General features: G+C 37.2%; 1 protein-coding gene across 1 annotated transcript in view; it reads right to left on the reverse strand.

Moving 5' to 3' along the window:
* Positions 1 to 9: 9 nt before the first annotated feature.
* LOC127872110 (usherin-like) overlaps positions 10 to 27,384 on the reverse strand; it is a 122,254-nt gene continuing 94,879 nt past the window's right edge. Inside the window, 20 exon segments of the mRNA XM_052415438.1 lie at positions 10 to 2,525; positions 3,691 to 3,903; positions 6,005 to 6,252; positions 6,989 to 7,078; positions 7,484 to 7,663; positions 8,032 to 8,252; positions 8,745 to 8,989; positions 9,389 to 9,484; positions 9,994 to 10,193; positions 10,473 to 10,773; positions 12,636 to 15,337; positions 18,562 to 18,669; positions 19,992 to 20,190; positions 21,595 to 21,749; positions 22,661 to 22,858; positions 23,142 to 23,345; positions 23,999 to 24,149; positions 24,781 to 24,968; positions 25,634 to 25,764; positions 26,907 to 27,052. Of these exon segments, the coding sequence (XP_052271398.1) occupies positions 2,445 to 2,525; positions 3,691 to 3,903; positions 6,005 to 6,252; positions 6,989 to 7,078; positions 7,484 to 7,663; positions 8,032 to 8,252; positions 8,745 to 8,989; positions 9,389 to 9,484; positions 9,994 to 10,193; positions 10,473 to 10,773; positions 12,636 to 15,337; positions 18,562 to 18,669; positions 19,992 to 20,190; positions 21,595 to 21,749; positions 22,661 to 22,858; positions 23,142 to 23,345; positions 23,999 to 24,149; positions 24,781 to 24,968; positions 25,634 to 25,764; positions 26,907 to 27,052 (6,057 nt within the window). The 3' untranslated portion in view covers positions 10 to 2,444.

Genomic DNA, 27,384 nt, shown 5'->3' on the forward strand with positions numbered 1-27,384 from the left:
CTCCGCCCACTAGAATTGATCCACCAATCAGCGATCGATTAATCGGGCACACTCGTTAGCAACGACCTGTCCGCCATTTTCTAGACAAGCTACATGTTTAGGTTCACTTTTATTCCAACGAGTTTCTTTTGTTTTCCTCTTTAAAAAAAACCGATTAAAAATGGTTAAACGGTGTCAATGGGGATTATGTAACTCGGACAATGGATATCCTGAAAGATTAGTTGGTGACATTTAATTTATATCGTTTCCAAAGCCGAAAAGAGATCTTGAGAAGTGTAAGAGATGTATAAATACATGCGGTCGTCACCACGAACAACTTAACGTCAACACTGTCAAAGACAATTATAATATATTTTAATCAGATATACTAGCAGATTTAAATAGTTTATGTTATCGATCTGATTATCACATAATATTTCACTTTTTAAAAAATAGGTTTATCAGTTACTAGGTCAGAAGTGAGGTTCATCTGCATTACTTAAAGAGAAATAAAACCCAGCATGAAGCCTAATTCATGCTGTGTTTTATTACTCTGATAGTAATGCACTTAATTGACATCATACATGTTATTTGAAGTAAACATGTGCTATATTATCTTATTAACGGCATCTAAACATTTGCACTCATGTGGTGTCACCAATAAACGCTTTTAATCCACACTAGGAGCTCGAATGCCTAGATCTCATTTTTTAAATGAGTTTCGTTTATTTTGTTTGGATTAAAAAACGGATATGAAATATGGCAAAACCGACGTAAAAAGCGTTAATGCAACTCTAATATTTGGTATCCAGAAAGATAAGTTAGATGAATTAAATTTATACCATTTCCAACGCGGCAATGTGGTCTTGATAAGAGCGAGTGAAAGCTTCAAGAATTACCGAGATCCCCTTTATAGATCATTAATTTATTTCACAAACTTGAAATGTCATAAAAGCAATAACTAAGCATTATTAAGTATGTATTATGTCACGTGTGCATGTAAAATAATTGAGAATTTTGGTACCCAATTCGTGTAACTTTACAAAATCCCCGTTAAAAATCGCGTTTCTGTGTGTGTCAGAAACAAGTGAAAATCATTTTGTTATTATTTTAATAAAGACTTATCGATAAATGCTATTGTAAAAGAGTTATTATTACTGATATTAGTTAACCAATAAATGCGGTAACTTCGGCGAAGTCGGTACCTGCGCGAGCTTCTGATATTGGTAGCCTTATTAATTTATAATAGCCTGACCATATTCCATTTCGTACAACGCTAATTTTATATCAGAAAATGTCCAAACTTACTGTGTTGTTTTTGCACTTTAAATAATAGTGATTGATAAATGTCCCATAAGCAATGTTTAATACGATTAATATCACTTTTATACGCAATAACATGTGGGATTGAGGTACCCACCCGGCGTCAAAAAGCGCGTAAAACTTCCCTGAATTCCCAGTTATAAAGCGCTATTTCGTGTCAAATACACGGGTAGGGGGGAATGTTTTGGTAATAATTTTGTTAATAACACGGGTAAATACCGGTGAAGTGTTAATTTATTGCAAATACCACCATTACACGTAATAACGGGTTCGATTTCGGTAAGCGCGCAAGCGTTTGAGAGCGTGTTTAATGTACCGATTTACCCGTTATAAATAGCTGATGTTCTCTTTAATCGTATATTTTTTGCATTTGCAGAATAACTTAATGGCATCAACCCCTTTACAAGTGTAATATGGTGTTAAACAAGTCCATAAAATCATCCGGAATATCGCGTAAATCTATATGAAGTCTATAGGCAAAGAAGCCATTTTGGTGTAAGCTTGTCTAGGTTTTCTTCCCGCTGGGCCACGTGATAAAGTGGGCGGAGCGATCACTGATAAGGCGTCATGTCAATTGCAAAACCTGAATCAATAAATAAAACAAACATATTGCTGGACTTGTAGAGCACAGATATATGTTATTAGTATTCATAAACTCCAATGGCTTATACATCTTTCCAATCTATAAAAATGTTCCAAAGATCTCATATATATAAAATCTTCATATGCAAGTAAATTTGAAAGTGGCAAACAGTGCCTTAGGTGTGCCACACTAATGTCTGATAAGCCAATGCTTAGGACATCTCATATACATGTATATCAATTCTATGATATAGTACAGATAATTGCCTGCTTGTATAGCCCAAATTGGCAGGTAATAAAGTGTACAAACTGGAATAACAACAACATATTTTGTTTATAAAAAGAACATGCCATACGCTTACCTATATAAATATAAATGATGATTCATTTTCTGAGATCAACAATAAATATGTGAATTTTTCTTACCAAATATTATACAGCTGTGCTATGTGTTTGTATGAACAATTATGAAATGTATGTTAGATGAAGACTGTGACATGTGTCCAGTTAAACATTCTTGAACTTGTCACAAATAAATGTCACCAAAAACTGTTGCCAGGTTACAAGTGTGTGTCGGTAAACACCATCTGTTCCTTGCTGAGACTGTAACTGTGCCTTCCAGCCACACTAGCACTGTCGTACTGAAAAAGATTAACATGCATACAGATGTAATGATACAAGAACAAACAACACCTTGCTAAACTAATGCTTTATACTTGTATCAATGTTATTTATCACAAAATTTTACTGTACATAAATACAATTTTCAGCATTGCATGTACCACTTCTTCTTTTCACACAAATAGAATGCATTGAATTATTAAATATTATATAGTATTTCTGATTCCAAATTATGTGATTGCTTGTTATTGGTTATTGTACGAAAATACATGAAAATGGAAATCCTCAATACATTATGTTTCCTGGACAGAAAAATGCAAACATTCTCATATTCAAACGTATGATATCAATAACAAACATTCAACCATTGAAAATCCAATCTCTAATATAACAAGACCATTGTTCCTATGACATGAATGCCCCTGCATCTCTCTTTGTCCCAAAACTCCACTTATAAAAAAATGTATAATGGCCAAATTTGACTTTGACCTCTATGTTAACCTTGACCTTTGAAGTCGGGAGATGGGTGACTCAAAGTGTTGGCATGGTGATTTATGGGCAAATTTTACCTTTGGCCTCTAATTGTTAACCTTCAGATTTTAGGAAGAGTTACGTGTTATCTTATGATGGCTTAAATTTGTTGTAAAATCTATCCATGTATCACAAAGCTACAGCTGGGACAGGCATTTTGAAGCTGTTTTGCGGTAAGGAGACAGGTGTAACATGCTGCTTATTGTCTTATGATGGTTGACATTTGTGCCAAATTATTCCAAAGTCTATCAATACATGGCCAAGTTATGCCTGGGATCGGAATTTTATTACAGACATGTTCACTTGAAGAAAAGGTCAGTGTGACTGCTTTTAGCTGCCTTCTGTGAAAAAGGGGGCTTCAAAAGCTTTTTGGACAATATTTACGATTCATGTTACAGATAAAAAAAACACTCATAGTTGTGAAGCCATAATTTGAAAAACAATTTCATTACCTGTTGCATACTGGTACATTACATCTATAACTGACAGAAATCAGTTCAGAATTTCCAGCAGCAAACTTACTATGAATGTAAAATATCATCCAATGATAATGTTTCTAATAGTAGACCTTCAATTGCATAAGCATTTAAGATAACTACTAAGAATGTCAATACAGCCTGGATGAGGCAAACAGTTATTTGTTTGACTACTCACACTGCTTACGTGCCCGCTGTCCAAGTATTTTTTCTGGTCATAATCCTCACTGTCCTCTTCAAAATCATCATCAAACAGCGAGTCCGATATCTGATCAATGCTTAGTCGTCTGGTGCGTCCAAGCCCATTCACAAATGCTGGGTAAGTGGCCCCTTGAGTTACAGCCCCTGGATAGTAGCCTCCCCTGTCATCCAGAACTGCATGTGGCATCTCCTATCATAGTCAGAACGAGTGCAAGTGTTGTCAAATATCACATCACATTCTCTTTCTCAGTACAAAGAAAAAGCAATTAATTGATTATTATCATTATCTAGTTTATCTAATTTTAAAGTATTTAATTAATTTAATATGTATCGACAATATACAAAACAGTTTCTATCAAGCTCTGACATCACATCTAGTTTCTTTAACTGCCATTAATGGCCACATACAACTAAATAAGCATGATAAAACAGTAATTAAAGGGGTAACCAAGGGCTCAAGAAAAGCACAGTTACTTGAGGAGTAACCAATAGATCAATTAAAGCACAGTTACATAAGGAATAACCAATTGATCATGAACAACACATCAACTTGAGGGGAAATCAATAGATCCATAAAAGTACAGTAACTTGAGGGGTAACCAATAGATCAATAAAAGCACAGTAACTTGAGAGGTAATCAATAGATCAATAAAAGCACCGTAACTTGAGGGGAAACCAATAGATCAATAAAAGCACAGTAACTTGAGGGATAACCAATAGATCAAGAAAAGCACAGTAACTTAAGAGGTAACCAATAGATCAATAAAAGCACCGTAACTTGAGGGATAACCAGTGGATCAAGAAAAGCACAGTAACTTGAGGGGTACAAAATGCATCAAGAAAAAACCAATTACTGGAGAGGTAACCGATTGATCAAGAAAAAGGCAAGTAACTTAAGGGATAACCGACAGCTCAAGAAAAGCCCAGTAACTTGATGGGTAACTAGTTGAATAAGAAAAGCACAATAACTTAAAGGGGTTACCAATATATCAAGAAAAACAGTAACTTGAGGGGTAAACAATGAATAAAAAAACAACTTGAGTAGTAACCAATTGATCAAGAAAAGCACAGTAACTTGAGGGATAACCAATGGCTCAAGAAAAGCACAGTAACGTGAGGGGTTATCAATTGATCAAGAAAAGCACAGTAACTTGGGGGATAACCAACAGCTCAAAAACACAGTAAACTTGATGTGTTACCAGTTGATCAAGACAATCATAATAACTTAAGGATAACCAACAGCTCAAGAAAAGCACAGTGACTTGATATGTACCCTGTTGATCAAAAAAAGCACAGTAACTTGAAGGGTAACCAATAGATCAAGAAAAGCACATTAACTTGAGGGGTGACCAATTAATCATGAAAAGCTGAGGTAACTTGAGAGGAATCTAATTGATCAAGAAAAGCACAGTAACTTGAGGGGTAACCAATGGATCAAGAAAAGCACAGTAATTTGAGGGGTAATCAAGGATTTAAGAAAAGCACAGTCACTTGAGGGATAACCAATCAATAAAAAAGCACAGTAACTTTAGGAGTAACCTAGATCTCATGAAAAGCATAGTTACTTGAGGGGTAACCAAGGGCTAAAGAAAAGCACATTAACTTTACAGCTAACCAGTATATCAAGAAAAGCACAGTAACTAGAGGGGTAACCAATGGCTCAAGAAAAACACAGTAACTTGAGGGTTTACCAATAGATCAAGAAAAGTACAGTAACTTTACAGGTAACAAATATATCAGGAAAAGCACAGTAACTAGAGAAGTAACCAAGGGCTCATGAAAAGCAGTTACTTGAGAGGTATCCGATTGATTAAGAAAATACCGGTAACAGTATTTTTATGGATAACCAATAGATAAAGAAAAGCACAGTAACTTAAAGTGTAACACAAGGATCAAGAAAAGCACAGTAACTTGAGGGGTAACAAATGGATCAAGAAAAGCACAGTAACTCAAAAGATAACAAATGTGTCAAGAAAAGCACAATAACTTGAGGGATAACAAATTTATCAAGGAAAGCACGATAACTTGAAGGGTAACAAATGGATCATGAAAAGCACAGTAACTTGAGGGGTAACAAATGGATCAATACAATTACAGTAACTTGAGGGGTAACTAACGGATAAAGAAAAGCACAGTTATTTATGGCAAAACCTATGGATAAAGAAAAGGAATATTATTTATAGGGTAATGAATTGATCAAAGTGAATCAATGTTACAAATTAGAATAAGTAACGTGTTATTTTGCAAAGTTATATTTGTTTACACACAAAGTGACCAAGATGAACATTTACCATGGCCACAAGATTTCCATCATTGGCGTCTACCATGAAAGTGAACGGATGTTTCTGTTGTTGGTTGTGCAGTGGCAGCCTCTCTCTGATGTAGGGGTGAGGGCGCCCGCAGTGTCTGATACAGCAGGCCAGTAAAGCCAACAGCAGCAGCACACCTAATACTGATACCAGCGCTATAAACCATATCTCCTTGAAGAACTCCTGGGTGCCCGGTGACTGTGTTGAGACTATCGGGGCAGACGTTGTACCTTCAATTAGAATATAACGAATATTACTTGTATAAGATTACTTGTATTATTTGTAGGTTATTTGAGAATAAATATGCAAGAGTTGTACTTTTATAAGAACACATATTTTAATTTGCTAAGTGGAGTATATATATGCAAGTATTTTATCTTTTATTTTAATGCAACACATGCAATCTTTAAGCAGAACATAACATATAATTAATTCGATTTGCTAAGATAAAGGCTATAGATAATATAGCAACATTTGAGCTGATTATTTGGAAAGTGTGCCACATTTAATGCATCATTTAATTATTAAGAGAATATTTTCAATGGATGCTTCTTCTAGCTTTTGATTGTCTATTAAAACCTTGCCCTTTGAGTATTTGTAGAAAGCATTTGCATAAGTGGATATTGGAGACAAGGACAAGACATACATGTAGGTAATGCTTCATCTGCCTCTGCATGTTCACTTTTTCTATTTTAGCAATAGGGTCCCTTATATTTGAGTATTGCTCAGGAAAAACAAGGCTTAATGAATCTGCATCAAGTGTCGTCCCCGATAAGCCTGTGCAGCTTAAACAGGCCAATTTGGAACAACCCTTTTTAGTATTTGGCATTTGAAGGAAGTCTCTTCTCAACAAAAATCCAGTTTAAGTGGAAAGTGTTTCCTAAATTAGCCTGTGGGGACTGCAAGGCTTATCTTTGAAGACACTAAGCATATGCATCCTAAAGCTAGTCTAATTTGTCGACTCACCAATATTACCAGAAGCGTTGGGATCAAAGACAATGACTGGCGACTCCGCCTCCCCAGATTCCGTAATTGCACGAATAGTGAACAGCAGGGCTACAAGTATGGACACATGAATGTTCATGGAGTATTTAAAAGATGTGTGACAAGTGAACGCTTAGCTGATAAATTATATAGATTAAATGATTTGAAGAAATAGTGAATTTTAAGTTTAAAGGGGCATTTTATGTAAAGACTTTGGTTTTAGTTTACTGTTTTTGTATATTGCAAAAGCTTGCAAATCATATTGAACATTTTCAAACAAGCAATATTGTATACAATCTATTGGCTCATTAGGTTAAAGACTTTTATGGTAGTTTTTGTTTAGGCGAAATCTCTTCTTAGCGAAAATCCAGTTTAGGCAAGTGTCGTCCCTGATTAGAAGAGGCTGATCTAGTATGACACTATGTACATGCATTAAGTGCTGTTTTCACAGAGCAAGGCTCAAAATTAAAAGCTCACTTTGTGTGGGGTTTACTCTGTCAATGCTATATAGACTGTTGACCCCGTTGTACACGACACTTCTGTCCAGTGAGACTGTGTACTCTCTGAGACGACTGTTCAGCAAGAAGGAGGTGGACCAGTCTATCACAGCCAGTGTCCCATTCCTGGTGATCCCCGGGTATTTCTGATACACAGGGGCTGAAATAAAGGTGCTTTAAGTAACAAGCATTGCTGAATGATTTGGCACTTCAAACACAAAATCTAAGATCTGCTAAATTCACAATGGATTCACAAGGAGAAATGTTATGAAAATAAAACTACTTAAATAAGTCGAATAGCTTAAATGCTTTTATAAAACATAAGTCAAACAGCAAACAGAAATTTCTTAAAACATATGATTTCACATTAAATGAAACAGGTCTAATACATTCTGACTCCGATTAATAGAAAAATATACAATTAATGTTTTGTAAATTAAAAACTATAATATGTCAAAACAATTAATGAAACGCTTGCTGTAGCCACAAGAATGTTTAAAAAAGGAAATTAAAGTTTTAATGGACTACCTTCTGCTGTTGTTTCTGCTCGGATCCAAACAGGAAAGTCGCTGGACCCTGCATCATTGGCTGACTGAATCTGGAACTCATAAGCCGTGTAAGGGGCCAGCCCCTTGATGACCTTCTCAATGTACATGCCTTCATACACGATAGACGGGTCACTGGTGAAACACGTCTGCTTGAAAGGCTGGCTGGTAGGGGGGCAGGCTTGCCTTTGGTATAGGCTAAACCTGCAGCACATGGTGTTATTGTAATAGCCACTAAAAACATGTTTTTTTTAAATGCAGACCAATTGTAAAATAAGGAATTCACCTTTAAACATACATGAACACAACAAGATCCAGCAAACAGAAAACCAACATTAAGAAAGCAAACGAATCGTTGCATGAACTTAGTATCTCAGAAAGAATGTGTTGTTATTTTATACAATCAAGCTTTTATAATGAGCCGTGCTCTGGGAAAACAGGACTAAATGCATGTACATGAAAAGTTATCCAAGATTAGCCTGTGCAGTCCGCACATGCTAGTCAGGGACAACACTTCCCCCTTTATCATATTTTTTGTTTGATGGAAGTCTCTCCTTAACAAAAACCCAGTTTAGGCAGCAAGTGTCCCCTAAGATAAGCCTGTGCAGTTTGCACAAGCATGAAGCTCAGTTTTCCCAGAACAAGGCTAAATACTTTAAAACCACACACAAACTACTGTTTTCTTCCCTGCATTACCTTCGTAGTTCTCCATTAGGATGACGAGGGTGACTCCAGGCCAGTTTGACAGCTGTGCTATTCGTTTCAAGCACTCTGACTGGTTCCTGGCCGGTGGGTTTGGAGGAGCCAGTCCTCACCATGACGACCAGACTGGTTGTGCAACCACCTGCAGTGCAGGCCTGAACTGTGATTGAGTAGCTCTGGAAGGGCAACAGGGGCACAGTCTGGCCGACCGTCTGCTGCAGAGAGGTGCCCGTACTAGACTGGAAACAAAATGGGAACCTTCAAGCTGCCATTCAAATGCATTATTGTCATTACTCAAATGCAAGTTATTTTTTCCGTGTTTATGGTAAGACAAAAAAACTATTTTATCTGTACTCTTTTACAAGCTAACTTATGTTTTAGTTATTTTAAGATGTAAACACACATGCAAAAAACATTGATTGTATCTAAATTAATTAAAATCTGCTGCTCAGCTAAAATAATAGACATATGTGACAGTATACAAAAAATGTATACAGTGTTGCTTAGAAAGGAGAATTCCTGAACGTAATAATTGCAAATTACAATATAAATTACAATATAAACCATTGAATTATGAACTTGTGTTTCTAGTTTGCTGTAGAAAACTTGATGTCATATACCAGTTAAGGGCTACATACCACCGTTCCATTGGCCAGCACATTGTAGTATCTGACTATGCCATTGGGTGCAGTGGGTGGGGTTATCAACACCGTGATAGTGGTAGGACTAGTCTCCTGAAAATAGCATATATGAATCTGTCTCTGGGAAAACCGGGCTTAATGCATTAGCTTTCAGTTTCCAAAATATAGCATTCTACTTTTTAAAGAAGTTTTATATTTGCAAAAAACTCCAATTCAGGTTGAGAATGTTGTCCATGATTCGCCTGTGCTGATTGCATATGATACTTTATGCACATGCATAAAGTTGTTTTTTTTTAATAACTAAAATTTCTCAACAAGAAATTAATTTAATTATTACAAATGAGCTCCTCAAAAGAAGTATTCATACTTGATTTCTGCAGCAACTCACTTTCATTATCAATAACCTTTAATTGAGAGCATTCTTTTGATCTGTCCTAAGGACATCAACAACTGGTTCTACTCAGGGAATAGACTCAACAACTGGTTGTACTCAGGGAATAGACTCAAGAGTGTTTCAATAAGCCTAAGGCTTTTAATGCAGTCAAACTTAAATAAACAGGTTTAAACTAAACTAGTACAGTCAAGCTGTGTGCTGTACATACGATGATGTTGGGTGGTAGAACGTTGTCGGGTGGAGCCTCCTTAGTTACAACTCGTGACCAGAGACTGCTCACTCTTCCCACCACATTGGCTGCAGTGACAGAATACTCATATGTCGTGTATGGAAGCAGATCAGAGGCCCGGTCTGTATAGGATCTGCTACTGCCATTGTAGATGGACTTAATGTTGGTGTAAGATATTCCTGAATCAAACAGAAATGAAAATGTTCAAGTGCATCAAACCTTCTGTGCAACATTCTATCATGGATGACAGAATAGTTTGATATTTAAAAGCTAGTTTTACCCCAAAAAAATCTGAATATCACTATTTATAGTAATATTACAGGTAACAAAAGTACATATGTTTTATAAGGGTAAGACAGTTTTCTATTAACAACGCATTTCTATGCCATGCTTCATTCAGTGTTTTTTATATATATATAAATCAATCAGACATTAACAATGTCACACTTTGTACACACCTGATGGGAGTTCAACAACTTCTCTCCTTGTTAGTTCGTAGCCACTGACAACACCGTTAGGTTTTAGCGGCGCATCCCACTCAACAAGTACGCCAGAGTGTGCACCATTCCCATTTGCTAATGCCAGAAGGGTGGGAGGAGTCTGTTCCTCTGGGCGCGAGGGAAGGGTTCTACCCGTGGCTCCTAAACTCAGTGTGCAGCCCCTGTCAGTGCAGGCTTGAACCCTGAACGTGTACTGGGTCCAGAACTGTAGGCCAGGCACGATGTAGTTGAGAAGACTGGGACCTCCTGAGTACACCATCTAGTGGAGGATTGTATATACACGATTGAAATATAATTCTGGGAAATACATGTGTGTTAGATGTTGTCCTAGATTAGCCTGTGCAGTCTCCACAGGCTAATCAGGGACAACACTTTCCACTTTTAAGGCATTTTTTTGTTTAAGAAAATCTCTTTAAAACCTTTTTTTTTTTAATCAGTTATAAACAAAAATCCAGTTCAGGCGGAAAGTGTAGTCCCTGATTAGCCAGTGCAAACACTTTAGGCACATGCTTTAGACCAATTCTACACAGAACAAGGCTTACTTGAGGCGACTGGGGCCTCCTGAGAACGCCATCTCATGGAGCAATGTAGCAACAATAGATTTTATTTGACAAGTATAAATGTAAAAATCAGTTAATATTTATTAGTAATTCTCAAATCTAGTATGTCTGCTAATATTATAAAATTATATAAAACAAGAGCTGTGTTCGTGAAACACAATGCCCCCCTACTACGCTGCTTTGAAGCCATATATTTGACCTTTGACCTTGAAGGATGACCTTGACCTTTTACCACTCAAAATGTGCAGCTCCATGAGATACGCATGCATGCCAAATATGGAGTTGCTATCTTCAATATTGCAAAATTTTACCTTTGACCTTGACCTTGAAGGATGACCTTGACCTTTTACCACTCAAAATGTGCAGCTCAATGAGATACGCATGAATGCCAAATATCAAGTTGCTATCTTCAATATTGCGAAATTTGACATTTGACCTTGAAGGATGACCTTGACCTTTCACCACTCAAAATATTCAGCTCCATGAGATATGCATAAACGCCAAATATTGAGTAGCTCTCTTAAATATTTCAAAATTTTACCTTTGACCTTGCCTATAAGGGACGACTTTGACCTTGACCTTTCACCACTCAAAATGTGCAGCTTCATGAAATACAAGTTGCTATCTTCAATATTGAAAAAGTGATGGCCAATCTTATAGTTTTCGGACGGACAGACCTCATCTATTTGTCATTTGACCTTGAAGGGTGACCTTGACCTTTACCTTTCACCACTCAAAATGTGCAGTTCCATGAGACATACGCATGCCAAATATCAAGTTGCTATTTTCAATATTTAAAAAGTAATAGCCAATGTTAAAGTTTTCGGACGGACGGACAGACTCAATATATTTGACATTTGACCTTGAAGGATGACCTTGACCTTCACCTTTTACCACTCAAAATGTTCAACTCCAGGAGATACACATGCATGCGAAATATCAAGTTGCTATCTTCAATATATAAAGTTATGGCCAATGTTAAAGTTTTCGGACGGACGGACAGACGCAATATATTTGACATTTGACCTTTAAGGATGACCTTGACCTTTTACCACTAAAAATGTTCAACTCCAGGAGATACACATGTATGCCAAATTTCAAATTGCTATCTTCAATATTTAAAAAGTAATGGCCAATGTTAAAGTTTTCGGATGGACGGACAGACGCTATATATTTGACATTTGACCTTGAAGGATGACCTTGAACTACACCTTTCACCACTCAAAATGTGAAGCTCTATGAGATGCACATGCATGCCAAATTCAAGTTGCTATGTTCAATACTTAAAAAGTTATGACCAATGTTAAAGTTTTCAGACGGACGGACAGACGCAACATATATTAGACATTTGAACTTGAAGGATGACCTTCACCTTCACCTTTCACCACTCAAAATGTGCAGCTCCATGAGATGCACATGCATGCCAAATATCAAGTTGCTATGTTAAATATTGAAAAAGTTATGACCATTAAAGTTTTCGGACGGACGAACAGACTGACATACTGACGGACAGTTCAACTGCTATATGCCACCCTACAGGGGGCATAAAAACACAGCATACCTCTCCATCCCTGAACACAGTGTAGTTCTTGATGACCCCATTTGGGTTGGCTGGAGAATCCCAGGTGACCTGAATAGATGTTGCTGACACTGCTGACAGCTGAGGTGGGGAGAGACCGCTGGGAGATGACGCCCACGTCCTTGCCATGGAAACTGGACTCTCAACCAGGCCAATCCGGTTCCTGGCAACAACGACATAGGCATACTCGCTGCCTGGGGTCAGGTTATAGTCAGTGTAAATTGTACGCAGGGTGGCAGTCACACTAACGCTTTCTGTGTACACCAGTCGGTTATCTCGTCTGACGTCATATGATGTGATAACACCATTTGGAAAGGAGGGCTGAGACCACGTGACCTCTATTGCACTAGAGCTCATCACGTTCAAAATCGGCGGAGACATTCCCTTTGGGACGTCCTCTGATGGTTTTCCCGTGACCTCCCCACTGTCTGTACAGCCACCAGATGTACAAGCTGTTAATTTGAAAATATAGTCTCTAAACGGTACAAGACTGTTCACGGTGTAATGTAAACTCATCCCTTCGTAAACAACAACGTTTTCCATTCTTAGCTGATAAGCCTTTATCTCACCGGTCAGAATCTGCGGCCTTTGCCATGTTGCACGAATGGAGGTCGAATTTTCAGCAAACACTGTCGGAGGGATGACTTTTAATGGGGCCGCCTCTTTTGTTTGAATAACAGTTGGTGTGCTAGTAGTACATCCACCTCCTGAGCAGGCCGTAATGCGATAACTGTAGAATGTGAAAGGAGTAAGCCCCATGTCTGTGTACATCTTAGCATCCAGAGCTGTAAAACTCCAGGGTGTGGATTGATTCCGTTGAAGTCTGTAACTCTGAATGATCCCGTTGGGTTTATCAGGTGTCACCCACGTCACTATGACTGAATCTATCACATTCGTTACCAAGGAAACAGCAGATGGCTGTACACCCTCAGGTGGGGCCTGTTCAGTGAAGACTGACTGCCAGGGGCTGATTGAGAATCCCCGTGAATTACTGGCCTTGATGCTGTACTGATACTCTGTGAATGGTTGAAGGTTGGTGTCTTTGAAAGAAAACGTATCTGCGTCTAAGTTTGAAACTCTGTAAACAACAACCGGTTCAGAAATGGCTCTCTTCTGAATTCTTGGATTGGATTTCCGCATCACTTCATACAGCATAATCTTTCCATTTGACTGGGCTGGTTTGGACCATGTAATAACTGCTGAATCTGCAGTCACAGTCCCCATAGTTGGTGCAGTCTGACCTTCAGGTGAGGTCTCTTCCGTGTAAAATGATTGGCTCACACTTCTTGTGCACCCTGCCGCAGTGCACGCCTCAAGCTGCACGGAATATTTGGTGTACGGTTCTAGCCTGCGCAGTTCAAACTCTCGACTCAAACCTTGGAAAACAGCCACCGACGATCCTTCTTCATAAATTCTAAAAGTTGTTATAAGACCATTGGGTTTCAGGGGCGATCCCCATCGCAGTATTACGGAAAGCCCTGTGCTGATCTTCTCAACATCAAAAATACCAACACCTGACGGGGATGACTCAGCAGTTTTGAAATTCGCCCAACTGCTAGAGACGTTTCCAGCAGAGTTGAATGCCTGTATTTTCAACTGGTAGCTTGAGAAAGGTTCCAGTCCGCTGATCGATGTGTCAATGGTAGTTCCAGGCACAGATATAGTCCTTGAACTTTCGGGCGATGTAGGATTGTCCGTATTAAGCTTGTACGTGACTGTATACTGAGAGATTATTCCATTGACTTTACTGGGTGGTAACCAACTTAACCTGACAGAAAATGCACCAGTCACTAATACATTTGGGGCCGAAAGTCCAACAGGAGTGGCCGCTTTTGTACGAACCAATGACCAATTACTGGAAACTTCGCCTTGAGAATTACCTGCAACAACTTTATAGTCATATTCCGTAAATGGAAATAACTCTGGACCAGCATGGATGATGGTGAAAATGTCCTGATCAACTAGGCTGACTCTGTTGATAAGAAGCTGTACTGTCGAGCCAGCGGTTCTGTAGAAGACAAGGTACTGCTTGATTTCACCATTGGGATTGAAAGGTGGCACCCAGGTGACTTGTACAATGTCAGGCCCAATAGCCTGAATACTGGGTGCAGACATGTTAGTGGGCGGTGCTTCAAATGTTTTCACTTTCTTGCCTGGTCCAGTTCCACATCCATTGGGGATACCCGCCAAGCAGGCCTGTATGCTGACCTCGTATTCTCTGAAAGGCAACAGTCCAGTAATATTGACACTGGTTTGTAGCCCAACACCTCTGTCCACTGCAGGCTCTCTTCCTGCATTTAATAAGACCCTGTACTGATCGATGATCCCTCTCTCTGGTGGTATGGCATCCCATTCTACGTAAATCTGCGTGGAACTTATTACTGAAACATTTTTTGGCATGGGAATATTTACTGGGGTGTTATCAGGCATTGTGACTGAAACTGTATCACTGCTTGTGTTTCCAGCTTGCGTTCCCACTGTGACAAAGTACATATAAGTTCTTCCAGGCACCAGGCTATAATCCGTGGCATGGAACTCTTCTCCAAGAAACACCCGCACTTGGTTGCTTCCGGTTACACGTATTAGAGCGTAGAATGTGATAATGCCATTAGGTTGGGTGGGTGCCATCCAGTAGATGTCAACAGATGTCGCATTTCTTACGATAACTCTAGGAGAGTATACACCTGAAAATAAAAACTTTGACATAAATTATGGTCAATAATGGTAACTTTTTTGACACAAAAAAAACAGGTTTTATTAAATGTGATTTACAATTTCATGTTATTCATTAAAAATACAGAAACATGAAATTATGGGTTACACAAAATTGAAAAGGCCATTTGTTTAGTAAATTACAGTCAAAACTGAGAACAGTGTTCAGTCAAGGGAAATGAACAAATAGACCGCTGTTGACAGGTGACTGTTGTTCTCAGATGACCACTTCCTAGATCTTTGCTCAGTTGGCAGTATTGCTAGGTCATTAACCCACCCAGTCGTTAGCACAAAGAGTAAAACAAAGGCTCATTGTCGATTACTAAGTAAAATAACATAAATAATTTCTTTTGAATAATACAAATGTATATATTTATACATTCATTTAATTTAAAATTCAAACCCATTGTTAAACTTATATAATATTATTATTGTTTACTCATGCATCTCATTCATTCAGTAAATTGGACAGTTTGTAGTACTTTTATTAGAAGATATTTTTTAATTATGGTCGTCACGTGTCATTGACGTAATGTCCGAAAAAGTATAAATAGCAGATTTGCTGTTATAAGCCAAAAGTACACCATAACAGTATCGTTCACTTTTAAAGAAACAGACACTATAGACAATATGAAGGCAGAGGTAAAATACAACAACACAGATTGATTTCGCAACTCGAAACGACTGACTCGTGACCTCTGTTCTCAGTTCAAAAAGAGCTTTGTTTGTAAAACACAATGCCTCATTCTGCGCTTCGAAGTCCCACAGCAGCAATTTTAGAGAAAATAAAGGTCACAGTGACCTTGACCTTTGACCTAGTGACTTTAAACCATGTTTGATAGAAGATCTCAATGAGATGCATGCATATGTGAAGTTTATAGAACATCGACCCAAGAGTTTTCATTTTATGAGCAAGGTTAAAGTTTTGGGACAGACAAACACATACAATGACAGACAGACAGACAGACAGGCCAAAAACAATTTACCCCCTGATCATTCAATCCGGGGGCATAAAAATGACATTGGAGTGAAATATACTGGCCGTTTGCTGTTATAGACAATTGACCTTAAATCTCAAGTGTAAAATAGAATGATTTTCGTCGGATGGAATCCAGACCGACCGTTATCTGCAGTTGACAGCTGTTCTCAGTTGACTGCTAGGTCAGTTTGGACGGTATATCCAATTGCTGTACAGGGATATCATGTATTTTACCCATTCAAGATTTTAACTATAAGGCATGTGCTAAAGCTTTTGAACGGAAATTTAAATTAGATTATCACTGAAACCAAATCTCTGATTTCCACATGCAAAATGTTTTAGATATACACTGTAACTCCAATATAAAGCGCTCCGTTATAACGCTGAATCCAATATAACGCGGAGGGTGCTTGGATCCCATTTTTTCTCCAACCTTCCATTTGATTTCTGATTCAAATCCGTATTATGCAACTTCATGTATTTTCAGACAATTCAAAGATGGCGGCCATCACAGTCATGTTGATTGCTTTAGTCAACCGTCCGTTGAACCGATTATAATCGCCTCGAGGTTAAACAACACCGACAGCTAATTGGTGTTAATCTGTTGTGTAATGTCAATAAAGGTGTGAAAAACTCGCGTGTCAGTGTTTATTACATGTATTCATCATCAGAGCGGTCAGTGCGATAATTTCCATAAGTGCAAGCGGGATAGTTATACAATTCAAGTAATTCAAAACGATTGAAACATTCTTACTTTGATATGGATGCAGTTTGACTAAATGAAATGCGCGGCTGTGAAATATACTGCCTACTGTATTAAACAACTTTTTCTGTCATTTCATTATCATTCTGGTATTTTGTCATTTAATCTTTCAGTTTGTGTATAAGAAATTAAATAATGCAGACGATTTATTTACATGCGAACGCAGTGTACCGGCAATTGTTAACAGAGTTTCACTTTCATTTTCGCGCGGTGTCAGAAAGTCCCCGAGAAACACGTTTTTTTGCATGCGTATGACGCAATAAAACATTTTTTTGTACATGAGTCGTATTGCATTCAATCTAAATTTAATGTCGCTTGTCCAATGAAAGCTCTGCCCCATAATGCACTGTACTCTTAACACTTCTGAAAATGGCATATATGCGTACGGTTGTGTTTACGAATTTCTTAAACATATATCGTCATTAATGTTCAAGATTATTATTTTTTAAATGATGTTGCAATTTTCTTGGATTTATCGCAAGGACAGATTTTTACTCTCTTAATTTTGTTAAGATGTGTGATTCATTTAAATCCTAAGAAACAAACATCAAGATTATACAATTCCAGTTTTAACACTTGCATTCAGCAATTTACTTTAAATATATGCTTGTTCACAGTTTGTAGGATTTATATTTATTATGCTTGTTTACAGTTAGTAAGATTTATAGTAATAATCATTCTGCTGTTTTAATCCTTGCCATATTTGTTTGATCATGCCTTTCTAAGTCTAATACAATTGTTATTCACAGAATAAAGTTAGTTAGTACATGTCAAGATAGGAAATTGTATATAAGAATTGAAATGTTTTTTTATTTAGAGAGATAGAAACTGGCGGAATTCCGCAATAGAACGTTGTAAAGCTATTTGTAATTTGCGTTATTAAATCATATTGTGTAAACTTATTCAGTGTTTGAGTTAATTCCCTTAAAGAAGATTTATTCACAAGGACCAGGAATTTCCTTTGTGAAAGATTATCGGATAAATGTGCACATAAGAAAAGCAGTATGTATACTGTTATCGATACGATTTGGTTTACATGCATGTATTTGCGTCAACACAGCATGGCAATATACATGACCTATATTATAGGCTATTCTATACCTGTTTTTTTTTAAAGCGCCTTGCAGTAAATGAGCTCAAAACCTATAACGCGGATCCGTTATAACGCTGTTTCGCGGCTTGGACCCCATTGACCGCGCTATATTGGAGTTACAGTGTATAGACATGACTGTATACAAATATAAGTCAAATATAAGTATATGTCACATGTAATCATGTAATAACAAGATGGCTACTTGTAAAGAACTCTCTTTGAAGGTTATTTCAATGTAAAAGACTATACAATCAAAAAAGCTTTGTCTGAGCTAGAAAGGAGTTAACATTTTAATGACAAAACCAGGAAAGGTTCTGCAAATACATCACCCTGCCGTGGGGCTGAGAATACTACACCCTACCTTCAGGGGCAGCTTCAGGCATAAGGATAGACTCCACTTTACTGGTGGTGCATGCAGCCTCTGTACATGCAGTGACTGAGGCGTTGTAGCGAGTTGACGGAAACAAATCTGCAAATGAAAAATACAATTATTTTTAAAAGTTATCTTCAGATAGTACTTATACTTCAGTTATTTCCAATTTTGAAATGCATTCTGGGATTATTACACCAAAATATTGTTCAAATACAAAGTAGATTTCCATGAATGCATGCATTAAAGACTAATTAAAAGGCATCAATATTTTGAGTAGTTTTTATGCCAAAACATAGTGGGAGGCATCGAGCATTATACGTATACAGCTCAAAGTTTGTGTCATCAACATAATGACCTTAACATGTAGATGATTGTAAAGGAAAGAATTTTGGTTGCAGCCAATGTTTGCTATTTATCTGTTTTTCTACTTTAGAATTGAGTATACTCAAACCTTATTTAACTGCTGGTGAGAGAATGGTTTCAAACTTTCACACCTAATAAATGACCCTTAATGTGTAGATTATCATAAAATAAGGAACTTTTGCTGCGCTCAGTTTTGGCTGAAGTTTGGCCCTTTCTTTGTTTGTTCACTTTGGAATATACAGTTCCCACCTTATTTTTTTGTTCAACTCCCCTTTACAGCTTGGCGGATCTTGCTTAAGTGAGCCCAGCTTAATTATCATCATGAGCAGATGATTGTAAAAGAAGAAATTAAGGATAAAACTACTTTTGGCAGTATATGGCCATGTGTTGTTTTCTTCCACTACAAAATGATTTTTATTTAATTGCTTTGCAGATTTTTCTCAAACATTCACCTCTGAATGAATTGTGTAGATGGAAGGAATTACGGCTGAAATCAAATTTCATGAGAATTTTTGCCTTTTTCACTAGCAGTTTTTATACTTACTTAGTTCTTTTCACTTTTATTTTGTTTTCCAAGTTTTAAATGTTTTGAGGTGATTTTTTGGTGGGAGCAAGTTCTGTTAGTCTGACAAGTGGATTTGCAAGTGTCCAAAGATGTGTTGAGACAGCATTGATCAGTGTCTGTGACATATCTAGTTGCATTTACATTGATAATCATACAGCAAATAGAAGAACATTTTGCATATACCAATGTGGATGAAAACAAACTGGTTTGTAGGTGGAAATCACAATATACAATTTTTGCGAACAAATACAAAATTAACAGCACTTCTAAGTTCACTAAACTCTTCCACCCTATTCGTCGTTGTAGTGTACATAATGACAATCTGTCGACTGTACATAACCATATATGCAAACTGAACATTTATTGAATATAACCATCGTCAAATACTTTGGAAATATGGAAATATTACAACTTTTAGATTTATGCCATTATTTGCAAATAAATGTTTTATTGAAACATTCAAACCTAAAATACACATTGGTAAGCTCACCTCCAATAATAATCGACAGTTCTGTCGAGTTATACACAGTGTTATGTTTTCCACCCACAAACTTCACTGTGTACATCCGAATGATGCCATTAGGCACGTCTGGGGATCTCCACACAATACGCAAAGTTGTTGAGTTGACGACTTGCAAGGCAGGGGAGTGAACACCTTCTGGGGCAGCCTGGGCTGTGGCCACTGTCAACTGTCCAGTGAAAACAGTCCATGAGATAAAATATGTTTGTAATACAATAAAAACATGTTGCATTACTTGTGTAACTCCTAGACTGAGGTTTCTGTATATGTAAGGTTGCTCAAAATGCATATGCCCGTCACTATCTTTCATTTTTTTCTGACAGCAGTACGTTTAAAGTTATTGTGATTCTTTGACAATGCTTCCCCCCTCCAAGAAATGTTATGCTCCTGGGCCACTATTAAAAAAGCTGACATTTGTAAACATTAGAAACTTTCTTTCAGTTAGATCTGGAAGCTTTGGGCAATCATATTCTTTCATTTGTATGTTAAAAACCAGGCATTATTGCTTAGATGTTTCTTATTAATCCTTTTGCAAACATAATTTTTCTTTTTGTACATAAAGTCAACAATCCTGTTCAGCTATGACTTGTAAAAAGTCTTTGATATGGCTTCACAAAATGAAGCTTTAGAAAAAAATAATTTCCTAATATCGGTATTATTGTTAGTCACAAAATGCACTCTTTAACTTTAACACTGATATTTCCAAATCCAACAGAAAAGTTAAGAGTCCCTATAAAACTGTTAGTATTCTATTTTTAAAAGAAAGATTCCCATTAAGCTTGATTACAGCCAGTGAAACATACTTTAGCACAAGACAAAGAGATTAATTATGAACCAATATAAATTATACTCTCAATTAAAGGTCTAAGTATTTCACACTTTATTTTTTCATAATGGTGGCAGTCAAAAACTGTAACTGTCTTTACACTTTTAACAGAACAACAGATGTGGCATATGTTCATTATTGTTTGCAAAATGCTTCATTGTCTTTATCGTCTTTTCCATCATCATCAGTATCATCATCATCATCATCATCATCATCATCATCATCATCATCATCATCATCATCATCATCATCATCATCATCATCATCATCATCATCATCATTATCATCATCATCATCATCATCACCACCACCACCATCATCATCATCATCATCATCATCATCATCATCATCATCATCATCATCATCATCATCATCATCATCATCATCATCATCATCATCATAATGATTACCATTGACATTTCAATCAGCTTCACAATCACTTGACTTACAATAATATCACACTAAAGACAATTTCTTCAGACAATAAATACTTTAAGAAAGGAGCAGTTATCATAACTTCAACGATGAAATATTTTAAAAACACAGAATAACGTTAGTGCTTTTAATGTATTTTGTTAAAATAAGTTCTGAAACATTTACAAAATGTCAGTTACAATAGCTTTAGTAGACAAAATGTTAATTCCTTTTTTAAATAAATAATTAGGTCAGAGTAAGGAAATGAACTTTCAATCTATAATATACATAGGATATGAATACACTATTATTTTACAACATCACAACTCTTACATTCGGACTTGTGACACAGCCTGCGACAGTGCAGGCAGTGAGAACGTAAGTGTAAGATCGGTAAGGAAGGATGGTAGTATCGTCTGTGTACGCCAGATTCAGACCTCGGTACAGTTCTATCCCATCACGGACAAGTACAAACCGCAATATTTCACCTGAAAAAAAAAATTAAAAAATGATGCCCAAAATAAAATGTTTTTTTTAATAAATAATACATTAAAAAATATGTTTTGACATACAGACTGGCCTTAGATTGTCTTCAGACTCACTAAAGATTGTCTACAGACTGGCTTAAGATTGTATACAGACTGGCTTAAGATTGTCTATAGACTGCTTTAAGATTTTCTTCAGACTCGCTCAAGATTGTCTTCAGACTCGCTTAAGATTGTCTTCAGACTCGCTTAAGATTGTCTACAGACTGACTTAAGATTTTCTAAAGACTGGCTTAAGATTGTTTACAGACTGGCTTAAGATTGTCTACAGACTGGCTTAAGATTGTCTACAGACTGGCTTAAGATTGTCTAAAGACTGGCTAAAGATTGTCTATAGACTGGCTAAAGATTGTCTTCAGACTCGCTTAAGATTTTCTACAGACTGGCGTTAGATTGTCTACAGAGTGGCTTAAGATTGTGTACAGACTGGCTTAATATTGTTCACAGACTAGCTTAAGATTGTCTACAGATTGGCTTAAGATTGTCTACAGACTGGCTTAAGATTGTCAACAAACTGGCTTAAGATTGTCTACAGACTGGCTTAAGATTGTCTACAGACTGGCTAAAGATTGTCTATAGAATGATTTAAGATTGTCTTCAGACTGGCTTAAGATTGTCTACAGACTGGCTTAAGATTGTCTACAGACTGGCTTAAGATTGTCTACAGACTGGCTTAAGATTGTCTATAGACTGGCTAAAGATTGTCTTCAGTCTCGCTTAAGATTGTCTTCAGACTGGCTTAAGATTTGTCTACAGACTGGCCAGTGTCTAAAACTGAGCATACAATTTTTTTTTACATACAGACCGGCCATCGTCTACAAACTGAGCATACCCATTTTGCTTGACATACAGACCATTAGGTTGCGCAGGCGCTTCCCAGCTGAGGAAGATCATGTAGAGCTGTCTGGGGTCAAGGGTAGCATTAGGGGCCCTCAGTCCTGAGGGAGCTGCCTGCAGGGACCGTATGCGGGTGTAATCACTGCGGGTGGAACCCACACTGTTCACCACGGCAACAGAGTATTCATACTGTGAGTATGGCTGGAGACCAGCATCTTGAAGAGAGAAATAAACACGATGCCAAAGAACAGTGGTAAAGCCACTTTGACGTAGGATACTCAATAAAATTAGTATTGCAATATTAAAATACTTATGTATTAAACTGTTGCAAGTATAAGACAAACTAAGTTTAACATTCATATTGTATTAACAAATATACATACAACTATATAATTTGATGGCATTTTTAAGCTTGGTAGTCAAAGTTGGTGAACAATTAGTTTATTTTAGATAAGTTATCTAATTTCTTTAAACCAAATAATTATTTTATTATCATACCCAGAAAATCCATGCGCAGTCCAGAGAAGATATTCTCCTCCCTAACAACGCAGTCTGCCGTAGGCAGGGGAGGGGCGGCCGTTGGCTGGTTGCTATGGTAACCAAGGATAGAGCCGCAGGTGTGCGTGCTCAGGTTGAAGTCGCATGTGTCACAAAAGGCTTGGCCTCTCAGCACTATGGGACAGACAGTACCAGTGCCACATCCTGGAATGGTAGTAATAAGAAGAAGAGAATTGTTGGTGCAACGCAATTATTTCAACCTATTTATTTTAGCTTGACTGCATTGAAAGTCTCAGACTTATTGAAACACTCTTGAGAGCAACACCAAGTCTGCAAATACGGGGTTTAATGCAAAATAGTGTCAATTGTCATCCCAGATTAGTCTGTGCAGTCTGCACAGGTTTATCAGGGTCGTCACTTTCTTGCTTAGCTACATTATTCCTAAGAGACTTCTTTAAACAAAAAAATACAATAAAAGCAGTAAGTGTGAACCCTGATTGGCCTGTGTGGACAGGCTTATCTGGAATGACATTTTACGCACACGCATTAAACACTATTTTCACTGAGTGTGGCTCCTTAACAATAAAAATTACATTAACAGCACTCAAATCACAACACACAGGCATTGATAAGAACAAGATTGAAAAATTAAATTCATTTAACACTCGATTTTGGCTGTTGCCAAAAATATTAAGAAATGAATACATACATTTTTTCCCGCAAAACCTGTTATAAAGTATATTTTGCTCTGAAAGCAACATTTTAAGCATTTCATTTTTTATGCATTTCAGTTTTTTAGACAAATTATAATCAATCATACAAGTAACAGGCCCATGAAAACAAGCCAGCTGTCTCACCAGATTGATTGCTCGATACATCAGCGCAATGCTGTGTGGCAGAATTGTAACCAACGAAGTTGCAGCAGCTGAGTCCATTTGATATCACCTCCATGCCACAACACTTCTCATTGGCTGAGATCTTGGCAGCAGGGCTAGAATATTTGTGAACCTGAAATGGTTAGGAGGAGGTAAGAACCATCAAATACGCTTACTAGCACACTATGTATAATTTTGTTTTCAGGTATATTAAATTTTGAAAGCTCAATGGATGATAAAAATAAACAAAAGAGTTCTTTTTCAATGATGTCAAAGATAAGGCTAAGATTTTGGTTGAGAGCATTTGCAGTTGGAAGGCACTATCCTATTTATATTTCATTAGTTATAGTTAATAAATTTAAGTGTTGGGATACAATTGAAACATCTTGTTTCAGTGATTGATGATCATACTTCCATACCAGTGCTACTTAAAATGTCTAGTTCTTCTGATGCTGTTATTGATTTTTGTGATAATTATGATTAAATTTCTGTTTTATATGCTAAATTTAAGAGAGCTAACTTGCACACTTTATGAGCACCATCATGAAAAAATGTGCATTATGCCAAAAGCAGGCAGCGTATCTACAGACCGGCCTGTCAAGCTGCGCATCCCTGTCCATTAATGAGTCCATGAAACCATGCGTGACTTTCAAATGAACAAGGCAGCTCCCTTCCCAGCTCAATTCCGCAGACTGATCTTGAGCTATGCTGATTGCTTATGACATATGATCCATTTTCGCATGTTGCAACTCGAATGAATCTACCTTAACATGCCCAGTATCGCTGCTACAACACAAGCTGGCGTCTTGAGGAACATACTGTTGACCACAGCAAGAGTATTTGTCAACACGAGAGTACGCTTGTCCGCCAGTCACGTCCCCACAACACTGCATGGTGTCTGCAACCATAGCCCCTCCACAGCAGGTCTTATTAAGGCGCTCATGCAGCTGACCTGTCATGCAAATTAACTTTGCAATGTGATAAAAGATCAATTGATTTTTGCATCATGTATACAATGTCATTAGTTTAAAACTATTTACTTTAGCGCGATAGAAAGCCTAAGGCTATTTCGAAACACTCTCAAGTCCGTTTCTTGGAACTAGAACCAGTACTTGGTGTCTATGGGGAGATCTTACGAACGCTCCCACAGTGGGGATCTAACCCATGACCTACCGATCGCTAGGCAGACACCACATCCACTACGCCACGACGGCTCTATGTCATTACAATGTCATTACAAGCATTTATGCCATGTGCTTTGATCCCAAAACAAAGCGTTAGAACATTAATAATAAAATATGATCCTGTTTGAATCTTTAAAATTCTATAAGACTTCTGAAAGCGAAATACAGCAGATAGTCATTCAAAACAATATTACAATTAAGTTTCTTGAGTTCATGATTGATTTACTTCCTCTTAATGTTTGAGTTTTTCCTTCAAAAAAGTTATGGCATGAAAACACAAAGAAGAGATGTGCATATACATAACTGAGTACAAAGACAGGAAATGTTTAAGCAAGTAATACAGAAAACATTGTTAATAAATATCTGGTTGATATGTTGTATGACTGCAACATTTCTGTTGAAAAGCTACCACCACCTTACTATAATCACATACCATTACAGCAGACCTGGGAGCCACTTGTGAGGTAGGGTGTAGTGCCACAGCATGCATCACCTGTTCCTATGGCAACCCTGTCCTCAGCGTTGTCAGGGCAGCAGATATTGCCTGGCATCACATGCTCGTACCTGATATAACATACAAACACATGCTTGATCATACCCGGAATATCAAACAATGACATAATCCTACCTTCAACATCACAAAATCACATTCTAACACCTGGAATATCACACACTCACATTATAATACTTGGAATATCACATGATCATATTCTAACACCTGGAATATCACACACTCACATTATAATACTTGGAATATCACATGATCATATTCTAACACCTGGAATATCACACACTCACATTATAATACTTGGAATATCACATGATCATATTCTAACACCTGGAATATCACACACTCACATTATAATACTTGGAATATCACATGATCATATTCTAACACCTGGAATATCACACACTCACATTATAATACTTGGAATATCACATGATCATATTCTAACACCTGGAATATCACACACTCACATTATAATACTTGGAATATCACATGATCATATTCTAACACCTGGAATATCACACACTCACATTATAATACTTGGAATATCACATGATCATATTCTAACACCTGGAATATCACACAATCACATTATAATACTTGGAATATCACATGATCATATTCTAACACCTGGAATATCACATGATCATATTCTAACACCTGGAATATCACACAATCACATTATAGTACCTGGAAAATCACACACTCACATTATAATACCTTGAATATCACACCATCATATCACACAATCACATTATAATACATGGAGGATCACACAATCACATTCCAATGCCTGGAATTTCACACACTTACATATATTTATACCTGATATGATTGTATTCAAACTTAATTATATTTAAATGCATGGGCTAGACAAAACAGATTACTTATTAGAAGAAATCTCAGAGGAAGTAAAAGATACTTCAATTCATGGGTCAGACATGTCCATGAAAATTTCACATCATATGAAATTTGAAACAGAGAAATTTATGGCTGTGATTGGCATGCATGTAAAAGTTCCATGAGAAAATCCTTCATGAAATTGGGTAGCAATTACCATCCATCACATTTAAAACAGAAAGTAACACATTTATTGATATGAAATGACAGAAGGAAATCTTTAAGGTCACATCTACTTTTTTATAGAAGAACATTTAGTAGAAGTAACATAACACTTGACAATTTAAACTAATCTTACCTGTTATTACAGCAGACGTGAACGGGTTTGAAGGTTTGGAATACACCGCCGCAGCAGACGTCACTCTTGTTGTTCATGGGGACATATCCCTTACCACAGCACTGGTAGCCATCTTTACTGTTGTGTAGCACACCGTCACAGCACACCTTGTATTAAAACAGTTGAATAATATATGAACCTCAGTCTGTGAAAACAGGTCTTAATCCATGAGTTAAAAAAGTCTTCTCAGATTAGTCTGTGCAGTCCGCACAAGATAATCAGGGACAAAACTTTGAGCCTAAACCAGATATTTGGTTAGAAGAGACTTCCTTTAAACACAAAATTCCAAAAAAGCGGAAAATGTTGTCAATGATGTGCGGACTGCACAGGCTAATCTGAGATGATTTTGAATGTGCATCAAGCCCTGTTTCCACAGACCGAGGCTCATATGAGTCATATCATGGTGAAAATGGGTTTTATGCCGTATGTGACGAGTGTA

Source organism: Dreissena polymorpha, chromosome 3 (assembly GCF_020536995.1).
Source record: "Dreissena polymorpha isolate Duluth1 chromosome 3, UMN_Dpol_1.0, whole genome shotgun sequence".
Lineage (NCBI taxonomy): Eukaryota > Metazoa > Mollusca > Bivalvia > Myida > Dreissenidae > Dreissena > Dreissena polymorpha.